Source organism: Talpa europaea, assembly GCF_964194135.1.
Source record: "Talpa europaea genome assembly, chromosome: 10".
Classification (NCBI taxonomy): domain Eukaryota; kingdom Metazoa; phylum Chordata; class Mammalia; order Eulipotyphla; family Talpidae; genus Talpa; species Talpa europaea.
The window spans coordinates 21,629,914-21,647,528 of record NC_140077.1 but is presented as its reverse complement, the minus strand read 5'-3'; the positions used below and the strand labels follow the sequence as shown (position 1 = coordinate 21,647,528).

At 36.6% G+C, this 17,615-nt stretch overlaps 1 protein-coding gene across 3 annotated transcripts in view; it reads right to left on the bottom strand.

The window, feature by feature from the left end:
• Nucleotides 1–17,615, bottom strand: part of HPSE2 (heparanase 2 (inactive)) — a gene marked incomplete at both ends in the record, with an annotated part of 443,183 nt that overhangs the window by 400,865 nt on the left and 24,703 nt on the right. For 2 of the 3 annotated variants that reach the window (XM_084246044.1, XM_084246045.1), the window contains one exon: nt 4,665–4,826. The exons of the other annotated variant lie outside the window; for it this stretch is intronic. In XM_084246044.1, the coding sequence (XP_084102170.1) occupies nt 4,665–4,826 (162 nt within the window). The remainder of the gene's footprint in view (nt 1–4,664; nt 4,827–17,615) is intronic. 3 annotated transcript variants of the gene reach the window in all.

Here is a 17,615-nt window from a genome sequence, read left to right as displayed (position 1 = left end):
GAGACACTTTTTGGGGGGGGGATGGAGGGAGGGGAGGGATTGGGGTCAAAATGGGGGGATTGAAATTGTATGGGGAATATAAAAATAAAATTTATTATAAAAAATAAATAAAATAAAATAAAAAAAATTTAAAAAAAAAAGTTAAACAGATATCATAAAATCAACCCCACTCCTAGGTAACTACCTAAGAGAAACAAAAATGTATATCAAGACAAAGATCTGAGAATAAATGTTTCCAGTGGCTTTACTTGTAATCATTGAAAGTTAGAAACAAATCAAATATCCACCAACAAATGAATAAATAAATTAGGATATTGATAACATGAAATATTACTCCGCAATGAAAAGGAATGAAATTCTGATATATGCAACAAGATGAGTGAATCTCAAATATGCTAAGTAAAAGAATATAACTATTTTGTTATTCCATTTATATGAATAGGAACAGAGATCAGAGCCCACTCAGTTAAGGACTAGAGGTAGGGAGAGGGAACTGATTGCAAAGGGAGACAAGAAATTTTTAGGGTCACAGAAATCTACATCTTTATGGCAGTGGTTGTTATATGACTCATGTACTTATCAAATTTTATTTTTGCTACATGTAAAATGTATATCAATAAGAAAAATTTATAAAATTTTAGAATATATACCTTTTGGCCTAGATATCCCATTTTGAGAAATCTACCCTCCAGAAATGAATCTGTCACTATGCATGTAAATTAATGTACATTAATAGGGAAACAGTTAAGTAAAGCATGATACAGACAATACTACAGAATAAAAGGCAAATAATTAAATACACCTAGAAATAGTTCTTTGAGCATTAAGGTTTGTGGCAAACGAAGGATAAGTTCTTGTTCTACTGATTTGATCTCTTTTGCTCAATTAAAGTTAGATGAATGTTCAACTACAGGGAACCTTAGCCTTTTTTGCTCAATTCATTTGCCATAGTAACACAGTAAAGCTGACCACATGAATCCCAGTTCTGTTTGGAACTAAAGACCATAAAAAGAAGTACAAAACCAAAAGTGGCATCCAATATGACAAGAGTCCTCATAAAGGAATACTGGGAACATCTCGAGCAATTCATTCATTTCTATGGCTACCGTTTAGGCTGACCATACCACTTCACAATGAAAATAAATTTTTAAAAATTTGACCTCATTTCACAATCATTCACTATGTTCTATATAATGCAGAATACATATTAGAGAAATATATTTATTGTCCTGCAGGAGTCTATATTTTCAACAAAATCCCAAACATAATTTTAAAAATTAAACAAAATCCCAAAAAGGCTTTTTCCCCTTAAGACTGACTCTTAACTTTTTTTTTTTTCACTCAGTTACAGTGCAAGGACACACAACAAATGTCCAGTGTCCACTTCAAAAGGAGAGAGGCTGAAGGAGCAAGGCAAAAGAAGGCAGGCAAATCAATGAATCTGAACCTATGAGAATTTTTAAAAGATGTTAGTATTATCCCTTTCAAAGTAGTCTTCAAGTGAATCATTCATTATGTACACAGATCACTGTCAACAAATTTATAGATATTATTACATTAAGAATCATGAGAGCACAAAGAAATGGAAGATGTAATCCCTCTTCTTTTTAAAAAAACTCCTACTCGACCCTCTCTTTAATTTGTTACTCCTTCAGTAACACAAATGACATTAACATTCTCAGAGACCCAAGAAGCTAAGAATAAGCAGACACGCACACATTATGAATCAGTGTGAAAAGTGTGACACACACTCTCCACCATTAAAACAGTTCTGTCACTGATGCTCTACTGGGATTACCCCATCACCTGCCCAGAACCTTAGTTTACTTCAAAACCTTCTAAGTTAGGGGAGGCTAACAGTACTTCCAATATTATGTCACTCACTCACATGAAAATATTAAGACAAGTGTAATTATATGCAAATTCACATTTCCAAAAATATGATGTAATGAGGAATGCTTCTCTAAGACATACTTATTAGAGAATTATTATTAGTTTCCATTAACCGGACTTTCAGTGAGGACTGTAGAGTTGTTTCCTTTTTTTAACTGATCAGAAGGCCCTTAAAGGAAGAAAATCATTTGCCTTCACTTGAGTGGTAGCTATGTAAGAGTGAGCATAGCTGAGAAGCAAACTCTGAAAGCATGCTGCTCTGTGCTGACAGCCACATCAGCTCAGGACAGAACAGCTAAGAATGAAGGCTTGCGTTTGAGCTGGAACAACAATCACTTTTAATATGCTTTTATCCACCTGACATTTCAATCACTTGATTATTTTTTTTTCCAAACTGTGATTTTAGTGGTCCAATTTTAAAATAAAAAATAAACCACTGACAGACTAGGGAACAATTATGATATGCTGTTACTCATACACATGAAATTCTGTAAATAATTGGGGAGAGGGTTTGAGGGGAGAGCAAGTACGTGAAAAAGTCATCTCTCTCTGAGTTGTGGAGGCGCAGTTTCCTCATCCTATACCATATAAATTCTTACGTGGCGGATCTTTCAAACATTATGCCAGAGTTACACAAGTGCAACATCACCAAGCAGAAATCCTAGAGTAGGTGTTCTGGATATGTTGGTAAAGAAAGTCACTGCATTTGAGAGATCTCTGCCCCTTCAACCTCATCCTCCTTACCAATACACATTCATCACCAAAAAGGGAAATATTTACAAAAGTTAGTTTAGTTATGTTTAAATATTATGTTTAGCTGTCTGGAGACCATGTTCTCAAAATTTATACAAGAAATCAAGGATTAAACTTCATAACAATTAGAAAACCACACTGTGTAAAATCAAAGACTTAGTTAAAGAACGTTAAATAGTTTGACCATTGGTGCTAAATTGAAATGACTCCATGTCTTCCCAACACCTGGAAACAAAACCTTTTGAACTTTCATGTAAACAAACCGGGGCACACCAAATGCTCTACGGCAAGGTACCACCTCTGCACAGGCATTTGGGTGAAAAATGTGGAAAATGCCTGAGGACTCTTTGAAGCGGCTTGGGAGAAGTGAGAGCAGGAAAGAGGCTCTTCTCCAGGGTAAGTTTGTTTAGTGGAAAGTAAGCAAGTTGTCAGGGTAAAAGTTGACAATGTTGATTCCAACAGTTTGAACTGCGAATAAACATCCAAAGGGATTATGTTACTGAGAATTAGAAAAAATTCCATTGAACTCAATAGAACACTTGTGTTTTCAAAGATAATATGCCTTCAAGCCACACTCTGGATGCACAGTTTAGGGTTAGAATTACCTTCAGCCCTTTCGATGCCACAATGAAGGACATGGGATCTGACCTCCTTAATATGCACCTTAAATATTAGAATAAGAATTGGGAGAGGGAAGAATGGCATAGAAACATTTCTAATAATTGAATTGGAAAATAATAAATACATATATCTTTGTACATTTGAGCAGACTGAAGAAATTTGGAGGGAAAAATCTATGTTCTTTCCAACCATCTAAACCTAAACACAATTTCACTAACCAATTTAGGGAAATACATGCATTGGCCATAAATCACTTTTAAGTTTTCCCTCCTTAATGACCTATCAAAGAATAAGAAACAGTCCTAAACTTATGAAATCCATAATCCTCTTCTCTGCTCACCAAAGCCACATTTAACTCTGGCTTTCATCTCATGTTGCTGGGTTTTCTACCAGGTACAAGATGAAAAGTTGAAAGTCTTATGCTTTTTCAAAAGCAAAACAATTTGGTTGCCACTCAGAAATTCCTGGTGAAAAGCCAGGAAGCCCATTAAAAAAGTTAAAATTTCCTAACTTGGAATTTATAAAAATAACTGTGAGATGTTCATAGCCTGTCAGATAGTCCATCTTTTAATTTTTGAATGCTCATAAACATGGGAAAACACACACTTTTGATTTACTAAAGTTTATTTGGATCAATATAATGCAGATCTTGCAAGCTCCAACAAAAGGGAGGTAACTTGATGTTCTCGGTTCTTCTCAAGTCCGCCATGATCCTGACATTAGAATCTGCTTTAGAATCTTTCCCAATGCTTGATAAAAGCATGCTTCTCACATGCCCTTTACCAGCAGTTTGCAGGAAGCCCTGCAAAAAATCGTTTCTCCCTGGATCTCTGACACATATTCACTTCCCTCCTAGAACAAGGATACTAGGGAGGATGGCTCAAGTCTCATAGCCTTTTTGCTCTTAAAAAGAAAAGCAAATTCCCCAGATACTTTCAAACTCCACCAGGAATAGTCATTGTCAGCTCTGCCTGTGGATTATTATCTCTTTTACATTTCATCTTTATATTCACTGGGTTCATAGAAAGGGCATACACAGAAAGGGGAAAATCGCTGCTTCTTAGACACCAAATTTAGTAATTCTCTCAAATCTACTGGCACATATCTAAAAAGTCATATTTTTATAAGATGTCACTAAATTTTCACTGGTTCAGTCTTTTGAGAACATACAAGCTGAATTGCCCATAACCTTAAGCCAACATACATCTGCAAACTACAAGAATTTTTTTTATAAGAAGACAAAGGCCTTCACAATTAAAAAGGGATAGAGTGGATAGAGACAGACAGACGTGGGTCATCTGGATCCCACTCTAGTGTCTCCCATGCATCAAGTTGCTAACTGATGGGGACCATCAATTCGTGGGCGCTAAGATTTCAGGCGACTCAAATTGCCTTACCTGTTAATATGAGATTACTATAAGTATTGGAGAACTGCTCCTTTAGAAGAACCAGATGCATCTGAGCTGCCTTTTCCCGCTGGAGTTCCAGCATGACATCAGGGTGCTGGGCAATCTTGCAGCCCTTCTGTTTATCCAAGGCAACATCACTTCGAACAATGTCTACAAAAGAAAGGGGGCAGGCATCAAACAAAACAAAACAAAAAGCCATACACACATTAAAGTCTTGTTTCATTCAAAATGACAAAATTTATAAACTATCAACATTTTCATCAGAATGAACAGATTCAGAAATAATAAACCTGAAGGGTCTTCTGCTTCATGCCACATCCTGTAAGTCCTCTGGTAATTTCCAGATACTTGGTAGATTTCTGTTTCTCTGATCTTACTTAAGATTCTCACTCCTCCATTCCTATTCTCAGCTTACTTCCAGGACTTACATGCCTCCTGGGACCATCTCTTAGCAACTTTTACCATGCTCCACAGGGAAAAAATAATACAACTGAATGCTAATGACTATGATGGTCATTTCCTCTACCTCTGGCTATAGAAGGAGTTGATAGCTCCAGTATGTAATTATATTCAGAATACTTGGCCTATTCTCAAATTTACTGCCCAGGAAGCCCATTCAGTTCAAATTCAGGCTGCTATTGTGCAGGCTAGCTGCTAGAGACTTATCCTGCCATTTTTCATGTGTTTCTAAGTGCAATACTGACTCAGCAATCACTCTTTCAATCTAGAAATATTTTGTGGGTCACTGAAGAAAGCAAGACCAAGGCTAAGTCTTTGCCGACCTGCCTCTTTTCCAACCATTTTCACATTAGTGAAAGGCTGTTTTTTATACTTCAGTATGATTTTCACTCAGAGCCAAAGTATTCTCCAGAAAATAGCTTTCTCCAAAAGAAACATTTGTGTAGAATATGTTCCATTTATCAGGGAGCTTCAAATTTGCAAGAAACAAACAAATGCCCTGAAGTTACTAGTTTATTTTTATAATTTAAAATATAATTCTGGTAATCATAGGGAGGAAATATTATTATCAATAGTAATCTGCATAACAAATCTAGAATTTTTTTTACATAGCAAACTGAAGAACTTTAGGATAAAATGCTTAAAAATAACTGCTCTGTTGCTGTTGGCATCAATGGCTTAGGAAGGGAAAACCAATGCCCAGGTTGATGATACTGATAGGAAAGCTTTAGCTCTTTAAGCCATACATGATGCTAATTAACCTGAGAGAAAATAGGTCATATGGCATGAAGGGTAGAATACCACAGACAAATGATCATCAGAACCATCAGTAGAGGCCTAAAGGAAAGGTCCAGGTTTGCATAAATACAAAACTCATAACAATGACAGTTAGGATATGTGGTACACAAAAAAATTAGCCTGATGTGCAAATGATCTTTATTTATTTTTAGATAAAAACAGGGGCATTAGTTGGATATAACACAGTGTCTATGCCTAAACACATTTATACTGATTTCTAAAATGCGAGCAATAAAGTAAACTCATTTAACAAAAGTAATCTCATAGATTTTCTGAGGCTTAGATACAAAATTAAAATAAAATGAATTCACAGATATACTTTAGTTTTTAAAATCATGCAACAGAAAGCAAACGGAATGAAAATGTAATTTTTATCTATTTAAATTCCACTCTGCAGAACTTTTTATTACATTATATCACTGATTCCTTCCAACTATCCTCTGAAAATGTACAGCAGACAGTGTTGACTAGCTGACCCAAACCCTAAAAACAATTTCTTTTCCTTTTCCTTTTCCTTTTCCTTTTCCTTCTTCTACTATAGAGACTAAAAAGCTGAAATATACAGTTTCCTAGCTTACCTTGAAGCAAAGGGTAACATGGCTCTGGCCAATGAACTTCTGAAAGTCCCCTAAGGGGACATTCCCTTGCCAAATTAAGACAAAGTCTCACTAACAGAAAATCAGTTTTTCCCTCAGCCTTTTAGTCCTTCCCATCCATTATGCCTGAAACACAGGCATGAAGCTAGGAGTTATGACAGCCATTTTGTGCAAATGAGTCCAAGAATCAAGAAGGCAAACAGAAAGATGGAAAGAAGCTAAGTCCCCAATGCCTTTATTTTCACTGAAGTAGCATTGCATTATAATATGTTTCAGGTGCACATACTGAGAATCAGCATGTGTATATACTACATTAAGATCACCACTAAGAGGTCAACTCTGTTCTTCACCATACCATCATTCCCTTTGTCCTGATTTATCCACTTCTACACTAGGCAGTTCCAAATGGGAATATCAGGAGAGGAGAAAGAGGAAAAGCAGAAGATTATTTGAAAAAATAATGAAAAGACATCCCATATATGATGAAAATTATCAATCCACAGATCCAAGAAGTACAACTCCAAGTAGAATCATTACAAAGATATCTATACCTAGACACATCATAGTGAAACTGCTAAAAGCTCAAGATAAAAATATTAAAACAGGGGGGAAAAAACTCATTTCATGGGGGACCAGAAATACAATTAGCAGTTTAATTCTAATTCAAAACAATGAAGCCCAGAACGCAGTGGAATGACACATCAAAGTGTCAAAACAAAAATATTCTGATAACCAAGACTTTTATATCCAGTAAAACTAGCATTTAAAAATGGAGGCACTAGAGAGTTGTGAAGATGGCATCAGAGGAGGCTTCCTGCTTTGTTCCCAGTACAATAATCTAAAGTGGTGCAGAACAACACTGCACCCCAAGGATTCCTGTAACTTGGGTCAACTCCTGGACAATAGAGACCAACACTGACCACAACTGAAGACACTGAGAAAATTCAAATCTATGCCAAAATAAAGTGGGTGGAGAAAGGAACTGCAGCAGGGGTGGCAACTGCAGTACAAAGCAGTGCTGTCATGTCCAGCTAGTGATCCTTGGGAGAGGAGAGCTGATTATTGTGGAGGTGCACCCTTAACTGAGGTGACATAGACGTGGAAGTATTGGGGTTAGCCAGGCAAGCAGGGCCCCCAGTGAAAAGGGCAGGATACAAAATGACCCACCTCTCCCACCACTTTGGGACCCATGAAGTGGTGCTGAAAGCCTGGCCAGCAGACTCCAAAGCCACAGGTCTGAAAACCTAGCAAGGAGGGCTATCAGCATTCCCACAAATACAAATCAGCTCCACACACCACTTTCACCAGTGACTGCACCACTCCAGGCCCCTCCCCCACTCCTTAATCAGCAGTTGCAGATCAGTACTACCCAACGTAAAATGTCATAAAATATACTGAAATACAAAACCAGGAAAGGCTTAAAAAAATACCCACAGTGCCATCTACTGGAAAAGCATAAGTTCTACAACATTAGGACATGAAAAATTACAAAATGGGCAGATGGAAAAATACAACATGTGGCACATTAAGTCCTCAAGGGACTATTTCATCACAGAAAGAGAACCTATCTCCATGATCCAAAGACATGGATGATCTTTTCCTCCTCTCAGATACAGAGATCAAAATTGCCAAGATAAAGAAATGGAAGAAAACACAGAAAAGCTGATTATATGTATACAAGAAAACTCATCTTTTCATGTAGGAATTTCCAGTGGTTCCAATGCCATTTGTTGGAATGGCTTCCTTTCTCTGTTGAATTGCCTCTACACCTTTATCAAAAATTGGTTTGACAATATTTGTGTGGGTCTATCACTAAGCTCTCTAATTTGTTCCACTGACACACTTATCCTTTACCAGTATCACACCCTCTTGATCATATTATCTTGAAATAAGATAATGAGTCGTCCAGCTTTTTTTTCAAAATTGTTTTGACTATTCCAGTTTTGACTATACACAGAGAGAGAGAGACAGAGACAGAGAGAGATAGAGAGAGAGACCCTTGCACATACACAAACACACACATACATACATCTACAGAAAATTTTCCTGTAGTTTTGATTTGATTGGGATTGAACTGAATCCACAGATTACATATTAGGGTGAATTGATGATTACATATTAGGGTAAACACAGAGATCATGTATTTGATTTCTTTTACTGTTTTGTAGTTTTAAACATATTCTTTCTACATTTTGCTAGATTTATACCTATTTGATGCTATTCTAAACAGTAATTTTTGGAAATTTCAAATTCCAGTGTTCATTATAAGTACATATATAAAAATATGATTCACTTTGTATTTACGTTGTATCCTGAAGCTTTGGTAGATGCATTTACTAGTTCTCAGGAACTATTTTATAGATTCTTATGGATTTTCTAATGTAGGTTATCATGTTCTCTGCAAATAGAAACATTTTATGTTAATTTCCAATCTGTATGCCTTTTCTTTGTCCTGCCTTATTGCACTGGCTAGGACTTCAAGTATAATGTTCAATAGGAATAGTGAAAGTTAATATCCTAGCCTTCCTCTCAACCTTAGATGAATAATAATCAGTCTTAATCATTAGGAATAATGTTACTTTAGTATTTTCCTTTTAATCTCAGTTGTTTACATAACTATATAATTTTAGGAGTACAACTTCACATTTCTATATGTGCATATACTTACTCACCCTATATAATAGCTCCAGTACTATTATCCTATCCTTTTCCTTCCCTTCTCTGCTCCTCCATACCCTACATGTCCACTAGTAGTCAGTATATTTTTCAGAGTCTAAGAATTATTTTTGATGTGCTTTGCCAACTTCTTTTCTTTGGTTATTTATAGTCAACAGATGAGTGACCACCTGCTAACGTTTTTCACTTTGATTTACTTCACTTAGCATAATCACATACAGATAATCCCATTTGTCCCTCATCTGTTTTAACAACTGTGTAGGATACCATTGAGTAGATATTCCATAATTTCTTTATCCAGTCATCTGTCATTGGGCACTTAGGTTGGTTCTGTGACTTGGCTATTGTGAATAATGCTGCTGTGAACACAGGAGTGCATGGTGATTTCATATTCTTTGAATAAATACCAAGAAGTGGTACTATTGGATCTTACAGTAATTCCATTTTTTTTTTTTTAAGGAATCTTACCCTTTTCCATAGAGGCTACATCAGATTACATTCCCACCAACTTCACATGAGTGTTTCTTTTTCTCTTGCCAACATTTGTTTTTTCTGTTCTCTGGAAATAGGTCATTCTCACAGGGGTGAGATATCTCATTATGGTTTTGATTTACATTTCCTTTATAATAAGTGATCCTGAGCTTTTTTTTTATGTGTCTTTTTGCCATTTGGATGTTGTCTTTGAAGCAGTCTATTTAGGTCTCTTGCCCATTTTTTATTGCCTTTATTGTTCAGTTAAATGAGAACTTCATATATTTTTGGAATTAAACACTTGTCAGAAGTGTGGTGCATAATATCTTCTCCCAGTTGTAGGTTACCTTTTTGTTTTTGTGGTAGTTTCTTTTGAGTTGCAAAAGCTTTTTAGTTTGATGTAGTTCTATTTGCTTTTTTTTGTTTCCTTTGCTGTTGGAAATGTGTACCCAAACACACATTTATGGTTGATGTCCAGAAGTGTACCTTTTTAAGTATTTTATGGTTTCAGGTCTTATAGCCAAGTCTTTAATCCATTTTGAATTAGCTTTTGTATATGGAGTGAAGTAAGGATCTAGAATCTTTTTTTTTCCCTTTTTTTTTTCTTCCCATATGGCTATCCAAGTTTCCCAGCACTAATATGTTAAAGAGGCTCTCCTTTGCCCATTGTAAGATCATGGCTCCTTTGTCCATTGTAAGTTGTTGGTTTCCTTTGTCAAAGATTAACTGTCCATATATGTGGAGGTTTGTTTTGGGTCTCTCTATTCTATTTCATTGGTCTTTATTTCAAACACCATCCTATTTTAATTAATACTGCTATGTAATATAGCCTGAATTCAGGAAGTATGATACTATACCTGCAATTTTTCTTTTCTCTCAGGATTTGATATTTGAGGGCTCTTCTGGTTCCATACAAATTTCACCATTGCTTGTTCTATTTCCTTGAAAAGTGTCATTGGGATTTTCACAAGTATTTCATTGAACCTGTAAATTACTTTAGGAAACATAGCCATTTTAATAATATTAATTCTTCTGATCCATGAATGGGGGTTATCTTTTCATTTCTTTCTATCTTCTTTTAATAATGCCTTATAGTTTTCAATGAAAAAGTCTTTCAACTCCTTTGTTAAGTTTACTCCCAGATATTTCATCATTTTCGGTATGATTGTAAATGGGATTGTTTTCTTAATTTCTCTTTCTTCTAATTCACTGCATATAGAAACACAACAGATTTTTGCATTTTGATTTTTGTCCTGCTGCTTTACTGTATTCAAATAGTATTTCTAGTAGTTTTTTGGCATAGTCTTTTGTATTATCAACATATATTATCATGTCATCTGCAAATAGCGACAACTTCACTTCTTTTTTAATTTGTGTTCTTTTAATGTCTTTTTATTGTATAATTGCTCTGGATAATAATTCTAATACTATATTGAAATGTAATGGTGAAAGTTGACATCCTTGTCTTGTTTCTAATCTTACGAAAAATACTTTCAGTTTTTCATCATTGAGAATGACGTTGCCTGTGGATTTTTCACATAAGGCCTGTATTATATGATGAGGCAAGTTCCATATATTCCCATTTTATTGTGAGTTTTTATTATAAATGGGTCTTAAATCTTGTTGATTGCTTGCTCTTTCAATATCTAGTGAAATGATCTTGTGGCCTTTATCTTTTGTTGATATGGTAAATGACATTGATTAGGTAGTATATGTTCAACCAGCTTTATATCCCTGGGATGAATCCTGCTTGGTTATGATGGATGATTTTACTATATTGCTGGATTTGATTTGCCAAGATTTTGTTGAGGATCTTTGCATCTATGTCATCAGAGATAATGTCCTATAATTATTTTTTGTGCAAAGATTGTTTGGCTTTGGCACAAAGATAATATTTACCTCACAAAAAATAGTGTTCAGAAGTTTTCCCCTTTTAAAACTTTTCTGAAGATTTGGTAGAATGCTCTAAAGTAGTGATCTGGTTCTAGGGATCACTAGGGTGATTTTCTTATGGAGAATTTTTTTATTGGCTCTTTCAATTTCTGTGCTCATGCTTGGTCTATTTAAACTGTGTCTTTCGGGGGCAGGGAAAGAAGGAATTGGGGTCAAAATAAGGGGGTTGCAATTGTATGGGGAATATAAAAAAAATTAAAAAATAAATAAATAAAAATAAGATCTACCCTCCCAACAAAAAAAAATTAAAATTAAAAAATAAACTGTGTCTTTCACTGTAGTTCAGTTTTGGAATACTGCATAACTCCTAAAATGTATCCTTTTTTTGGAGGGGAGCCCTGGTAGTGCAGGGGTTAAAGTCTCAGCACTATCAAACTATCACCAGCCACTGCAGCATGAGTTCGATTCCAGGCCAGGGAGCTAACCCACATGATGCAGCAGACCTCTCCCATCTCGCCCGTTGCTCCCCTCAGCAGTGTATCTCAGTAGACCTGCCTGTTCTTCTCTCCACATTCTCTCTGGTGAATCGTCTCCCCACCCCTCTGGCCTACACCCCAGTTCTTCTATACATAAATAAATAAAAATAAATCTTCCCCCCAAAGGTGTCCCTTTTTTCTGATTGTCCAGTTTGTATAAAAACACTCATAGCAACTAATTAAGATCCTTTGTAATTTTGTAGTATTTGTTGTAATTTCACCTTTCGTTCTGATTCTTTCTCTCTTTCTCTCTCTCTTTCTCTCTCTCTCTCTCAGCTAATGATTTATCAATTTGGGTTATCCTTTTGAAAAACCAGTTCCTGGTTTCATTGATCTTTTGAACTGTCTTTTGTTTTCTATTTCACTTATTTCTGCTCTAATTTTTACTATTTCCTTCCTTCCACTGATTTTTGGTTTCATTTGTTTTTCCTCTTATAATTCTTTCAGATGTCAAGTTACATTTTTCAGATTTTTCTTGTTTGTTGCTGTGGACCTACATGTACTTCCCTCTTAACAGTGTCTAAGTGCATCCAATAGGATCTGTTCAATTATCTCTTCATTTTCATTATCTCTAGATAATTTTTAATTTCTCCTTTAATTTCTTCATTGAGTTGGGAATTATTCAAAAACATTTTGTTTATTCTCCACAGGTTTGGGGTTTTACACGTTTCTTTTTGTGGTTAATTTCTAGCTTTATGACATTTCTTCATATAATTTATATTTTTATTTTTATATATATATATAGAGGCACGTTTTCTTTCTTTCTTTATTTGTTTGTTTTTGTTTATACATGCACTGGGTACAGTCAGAAGCGCGGGAGGGTGAGAGAATTCACCAGAGCCAGAGCGGGGAGCAGAGCAGGCAGAAGGACCGAAGTACACTGCTGAGGGGAGCAGCGGGCGGCAGAAGAGGTCTGCGCGCCATGTGGGACCCTCCTCCGGTGGCCGGGGAGCAGCCGGGGATTGAACCGGCGTCGCAGAGGCCGCGGGCAGCTTCGCAACCCAGCGCTCAACCGCTGCGCCACCGGGGAGGCCCTTTATGTATTTTTTTTTTTTTTAAATAGAGGCATGTTTTTTCTTTATTTGTTTGCTTGTTTGTTTTTTTTTTTTTTTTTTTTTTTTGTTTATACATGCACTGGGTACAGTCAGAGGCGCGGGAGGGTGAGAGAATTCACCAGAGCCAGAGCGGGGAGCAGAGCAGGCAGAAGGGCCGAAGGACACTGCTGAGGGGAGCAGCGGGCGGCAGGAGAGGTCTGCGCACCATGTGGGACCCTCCTCCGGTGGCCGGGGAGCAGCCGGGGATTGAACCGGCGTCGCAGAGGCCGCGGGCAGCTTCGCAACCCAGCGCTCTACCGCTGCGCCACCGGGGAGGCCCTCCTTTATGTATTTTTAAGAACTATTTTGTGTCCCATCATGTGGTCTGTACTTGAGATAGATCCATGTGCACTTCAGAAAAATGTGTATTCATTCTGTACAGGGTAGAAAGCTCTGGAAATGTCTATTAAGTTCATCTAGATGAAAACTTAGTCTAAGGTCATTATTTCCTTAACTTTCTAATTGGATGACCTATCCCTTTGCTGTAAGAGTTGGGTAGATGTTCCCAACTATTACTGTTTACTGTCAATGAGTTGTTTCAGTTCTATTATATAAAAGTTTTATGTAGGTGCACCTGTGTTTGGTGCATAAATATTGATAACAGCTATACCTCCTTGATGAACTGTTCTCTTGACTATTATATAGTGCCATTCTTTGCCCCTGATTTACCTTATTTTGGCTGAAAGTCTAAATTATCAGATATAAGAAGAATAGTTCCTGCTTTTGTCTCTGTGTCATTGGCTTGAAGTAACTTGCTCCAGCCTTTCACTTTTAAGTTTGTTTGGCTTTCAGTTTTAAGTGAGTCTCTTGTATACAAAGTATAGATGGATCATATTTTTTTAATCCAATTCTCATTCTGTGCCTTCTAGTTGGTTAGTTCAGGCCACTCACATTTTGGGTGATTATTGACACAGAAGGCCAACTTACTGTCAATCTATCTTTTGTATTTTGGTTGTTTTATCTTTCTATTTTTTTCTTTTTTCCATTTGTTTCTCTCTTTTTTTATTTGGATGACTTCCCCTAGGGTTCTCTCAGTTTCTTCATTTCTTCCTCTATGTGTCTCTCTAAAATTTTGCTTTGTGATTACCATAAGGTATAACTATATCTAAGATAGTCCTTTTTGTGCTAATTTTAACTCATCATCATTTGACTATACTCTGGTCAATGCTATTATGATAAAAAAATCAGTTCCTTTGTATTTGGTCTATAAGTCTCACATCTTCTGCCAGCATCCTTGAAATTGCTTGGCCATCCTGTTAGCTTGCAAGAAAGGTAAACTTCGGATCCTTCACAGTTCTTGACATTATTGTTTTAGTTAAAACATCCAATACAAATGTGTCCTATAAGCATCTCTGACTTCTTCCTGATTTTAAAGGGAAATGAGCCTAGTATTTCATCATTAAGCACAAAATTGATATAGATTCTTGGTGGCTACTCTTCTTTCTGGGTTATGGGGAGTGGATTAAAAAAAAGCCTAACCAAATATATATATATATATTCCTAACCCATTTTATTTGGGAAATGTTGATTTGGTGGGTTGATATGTGAGTTGATACAACTTTCAAAAGTGGCTCTCCTTAGAATCAAAATCAGAGAAGAATCCCTAAGAGAAGTTACTGGAATTTCAGTAAGGCAGTTCTTCTTCATGTCCTGCCCTTCAGGATGTCTGACATTCTTAGCCTCAACCAACCTGACTCCTGTAGCACCTCAAGTCCCAATGATTGAAACTCCTTTTTTTTTCAAATGTTCTCTAGAACAGGTATTGGCAGATTTTTTTTTTTTTTGTGGGACCCTCGCGGGTGGCCAGGGATCGAATTGGCACTGCAGAGGCTGCGGGCAGCTTCACAACCCAGAGCTCAACCACTGCGCCACCAGGGGAGGCCCCTTGGCAGATTTATTTTTAATAAAGAACCAGAAAGTAAATTTTTAGGTTTTATGGGCCATATAGCTTCTGTTGCATCTACTCAACTCTGCTGTAATGCAAAAGCATCACATAAGTGAAAGGCTATGGCTGTGTTCCAATAAAACTTTTACAAAAACTGGTAAGGGCAAGATTTGGTCTGCAAGCTGTATTTTGCTTACTCCTGCTCTAGAGGGACGTATAGAGAGTAGAATACCCTCAAATTTTCACAGATAAGGAAACTGTGACAGGGGTGAAGTGATTTGCCCAAGATTACAGCATTTTGTACCAAGCAAAAATCAGAACACAGCTCCCCTGATGGTGCTCTTTCCACTGCATCACCCAGCAGAATGACACCTAACAGAATCAGTGAGTACTTTGATCTATTTTTACTAAATGTATGGAAGCCTATATGGATAGTTGGCAGATGCCCACGAGTATTCAAGTCTCTGCTCCTTTTCTCTCCTCTGTGAGCTATAGTATTTCTCCACTTTTGCATCATTCTCAGATAAAGATACTATTGTTCCACCATAAAAGTATTCATGAAACATGCAATATAATTGGGCTGGTGGCTGAACCTAGTAGCAGAACCTATTCTCATAATAATTCAACACAAATCATTCATCTGCTAAATATTTCTTAGGCCATCCTCACAGCATTGACCATAGTCCTGGCTTTTCATCAGTATACCATTCATAGCAAATCAACTTGGAGTCTATTGTCAAGTGAACATTCATCAAAACTAGATCTAAAAATAATTGACACAAAGCATTATGTGTATCACACATACTTCTTTTTTTCATCTGTAATTGCTGAGATTTCATCCACAAAAAATATTGTTTGATTTTATTGATTCTTCACAGAAGCGCTAAATAAGTTATCTCATGAAAGGAATGTATAAGCACATATATCTGTTAGGGGTGGTACAGAGCTTAAAGTAAAGCATGAGTTCTTAGAAGAGGACTGGGTTCAGACAAGAACAAGTCTTGGTCAAAACCAAGATATTTGCTGGTTACTTCTGTATTTATGGTGCCATTTTTAGTCACATTTGGGGGCATTAGGACATTGGAGAGAAGAACGGACTATGTAAACTAAAGTTCTTCCAACTCTTAGATGTAGTTAGTCTGAATTCAGGAAAAAAAAAGGAGGGATTTTGATTTTTTTCTTTATTATAATTAGTCTTTTTCCTGGTCCCTTATTTAGGTTTTCTAGATTCCTGCTATGAGTGAGACCATCCAGTATTTTTCTTTTTCTTTCTGGCTTATTTCGTTGAGCATGATTCCTTCCAGCCCCATCCATGTTGCTGCAAATTGCATGAGTTTATCTTTTTTTAATTGCTGAGGAATATTCCATTGTGTATATAGACCACATCTTCTTGATCCAGTCATCTATTTTTGGGCTTTTGGGTTGTTTCCACAGAAAAAAATCAAAATCAACAAGCAACTATGAACCAGGGACACACTATGGGGTGGGGGGGAGGAGAGGAGGGATTACGGTCAAAATGAGGGGGGTGGGAATTGTATGGGGAATATAACCAAAATGAAAATGCATACATTGTGCAAAAGTGAAAAATGATGTAAGAATTATATAAAATAAAATATATATTTAAAAAATGGGAGGGAGCATTATAGCCTAGAGAAACTCTTCCTTAGAATATGAACTCATGAAGAACAGACAGAATTTAGATACAGAAAGAGAAGACAGATGAAGAGACCTATAAGGCTACTCATATCCAAACAGTAAAAACTACACAGAGACTCTAGTCTTATTCCACTATTAAGAGGCCACTAAGGAAACAAACTTCTAAAAAATAGTTTAAAATTTATTGCACCAGGGGCCTCCCTGGTGGCACAGGGATTAAAGTGTCAGCGCTATCAAGCTAGTGCCAGCCACTTCGGCTTGAGTTCAATCCCCGGATAGGGAGCTACCCACATGGTACAGCAGACCTCTCCTATCTCACCCACTGCTCCCTTCAGCAGTGTATTTCAGTAGATCTGCCTGTTCTGCTCCCCACTCTGTCTCTAGTGAATCCTCTCACCCCCTGCACCTCTGGCCTACACTCCAGTTCTTGTATGAATAAATAAATCTTAAAAAAAAAAAAAAAAACTTACTGCACCAAAGCAGCAGGCTTGAATGCCAAGTAGAACCAATTGCTTACATTGAGAAGCAATGATCTTATATGGTAATTCCTATTGGAATCCAATATATTCAAAAATTTTGGAACTAAGTAAATGACAGTCAAGGACAAGAGCCAACAATTACACTTACTACATGTTTCCTGATGAATCAGCAACAAAATATGTAAGCACTGGATTAGTGAGTGGCCTTTGCCTTCATCTTATGCCTACAAAAAAAAAAACTAGCTTAGCTTTTTTGAGAGTGACTTTGCCCCATGGTATGTATAGATTGGCTAGGACTAGAATGCTTATATCTCTAATTTACCTTCATTTAGGTATATTATAAGTTTTCCAAAGGGCAACATATAATCCAAAAATCAACCAGAATGTCAAATGTCA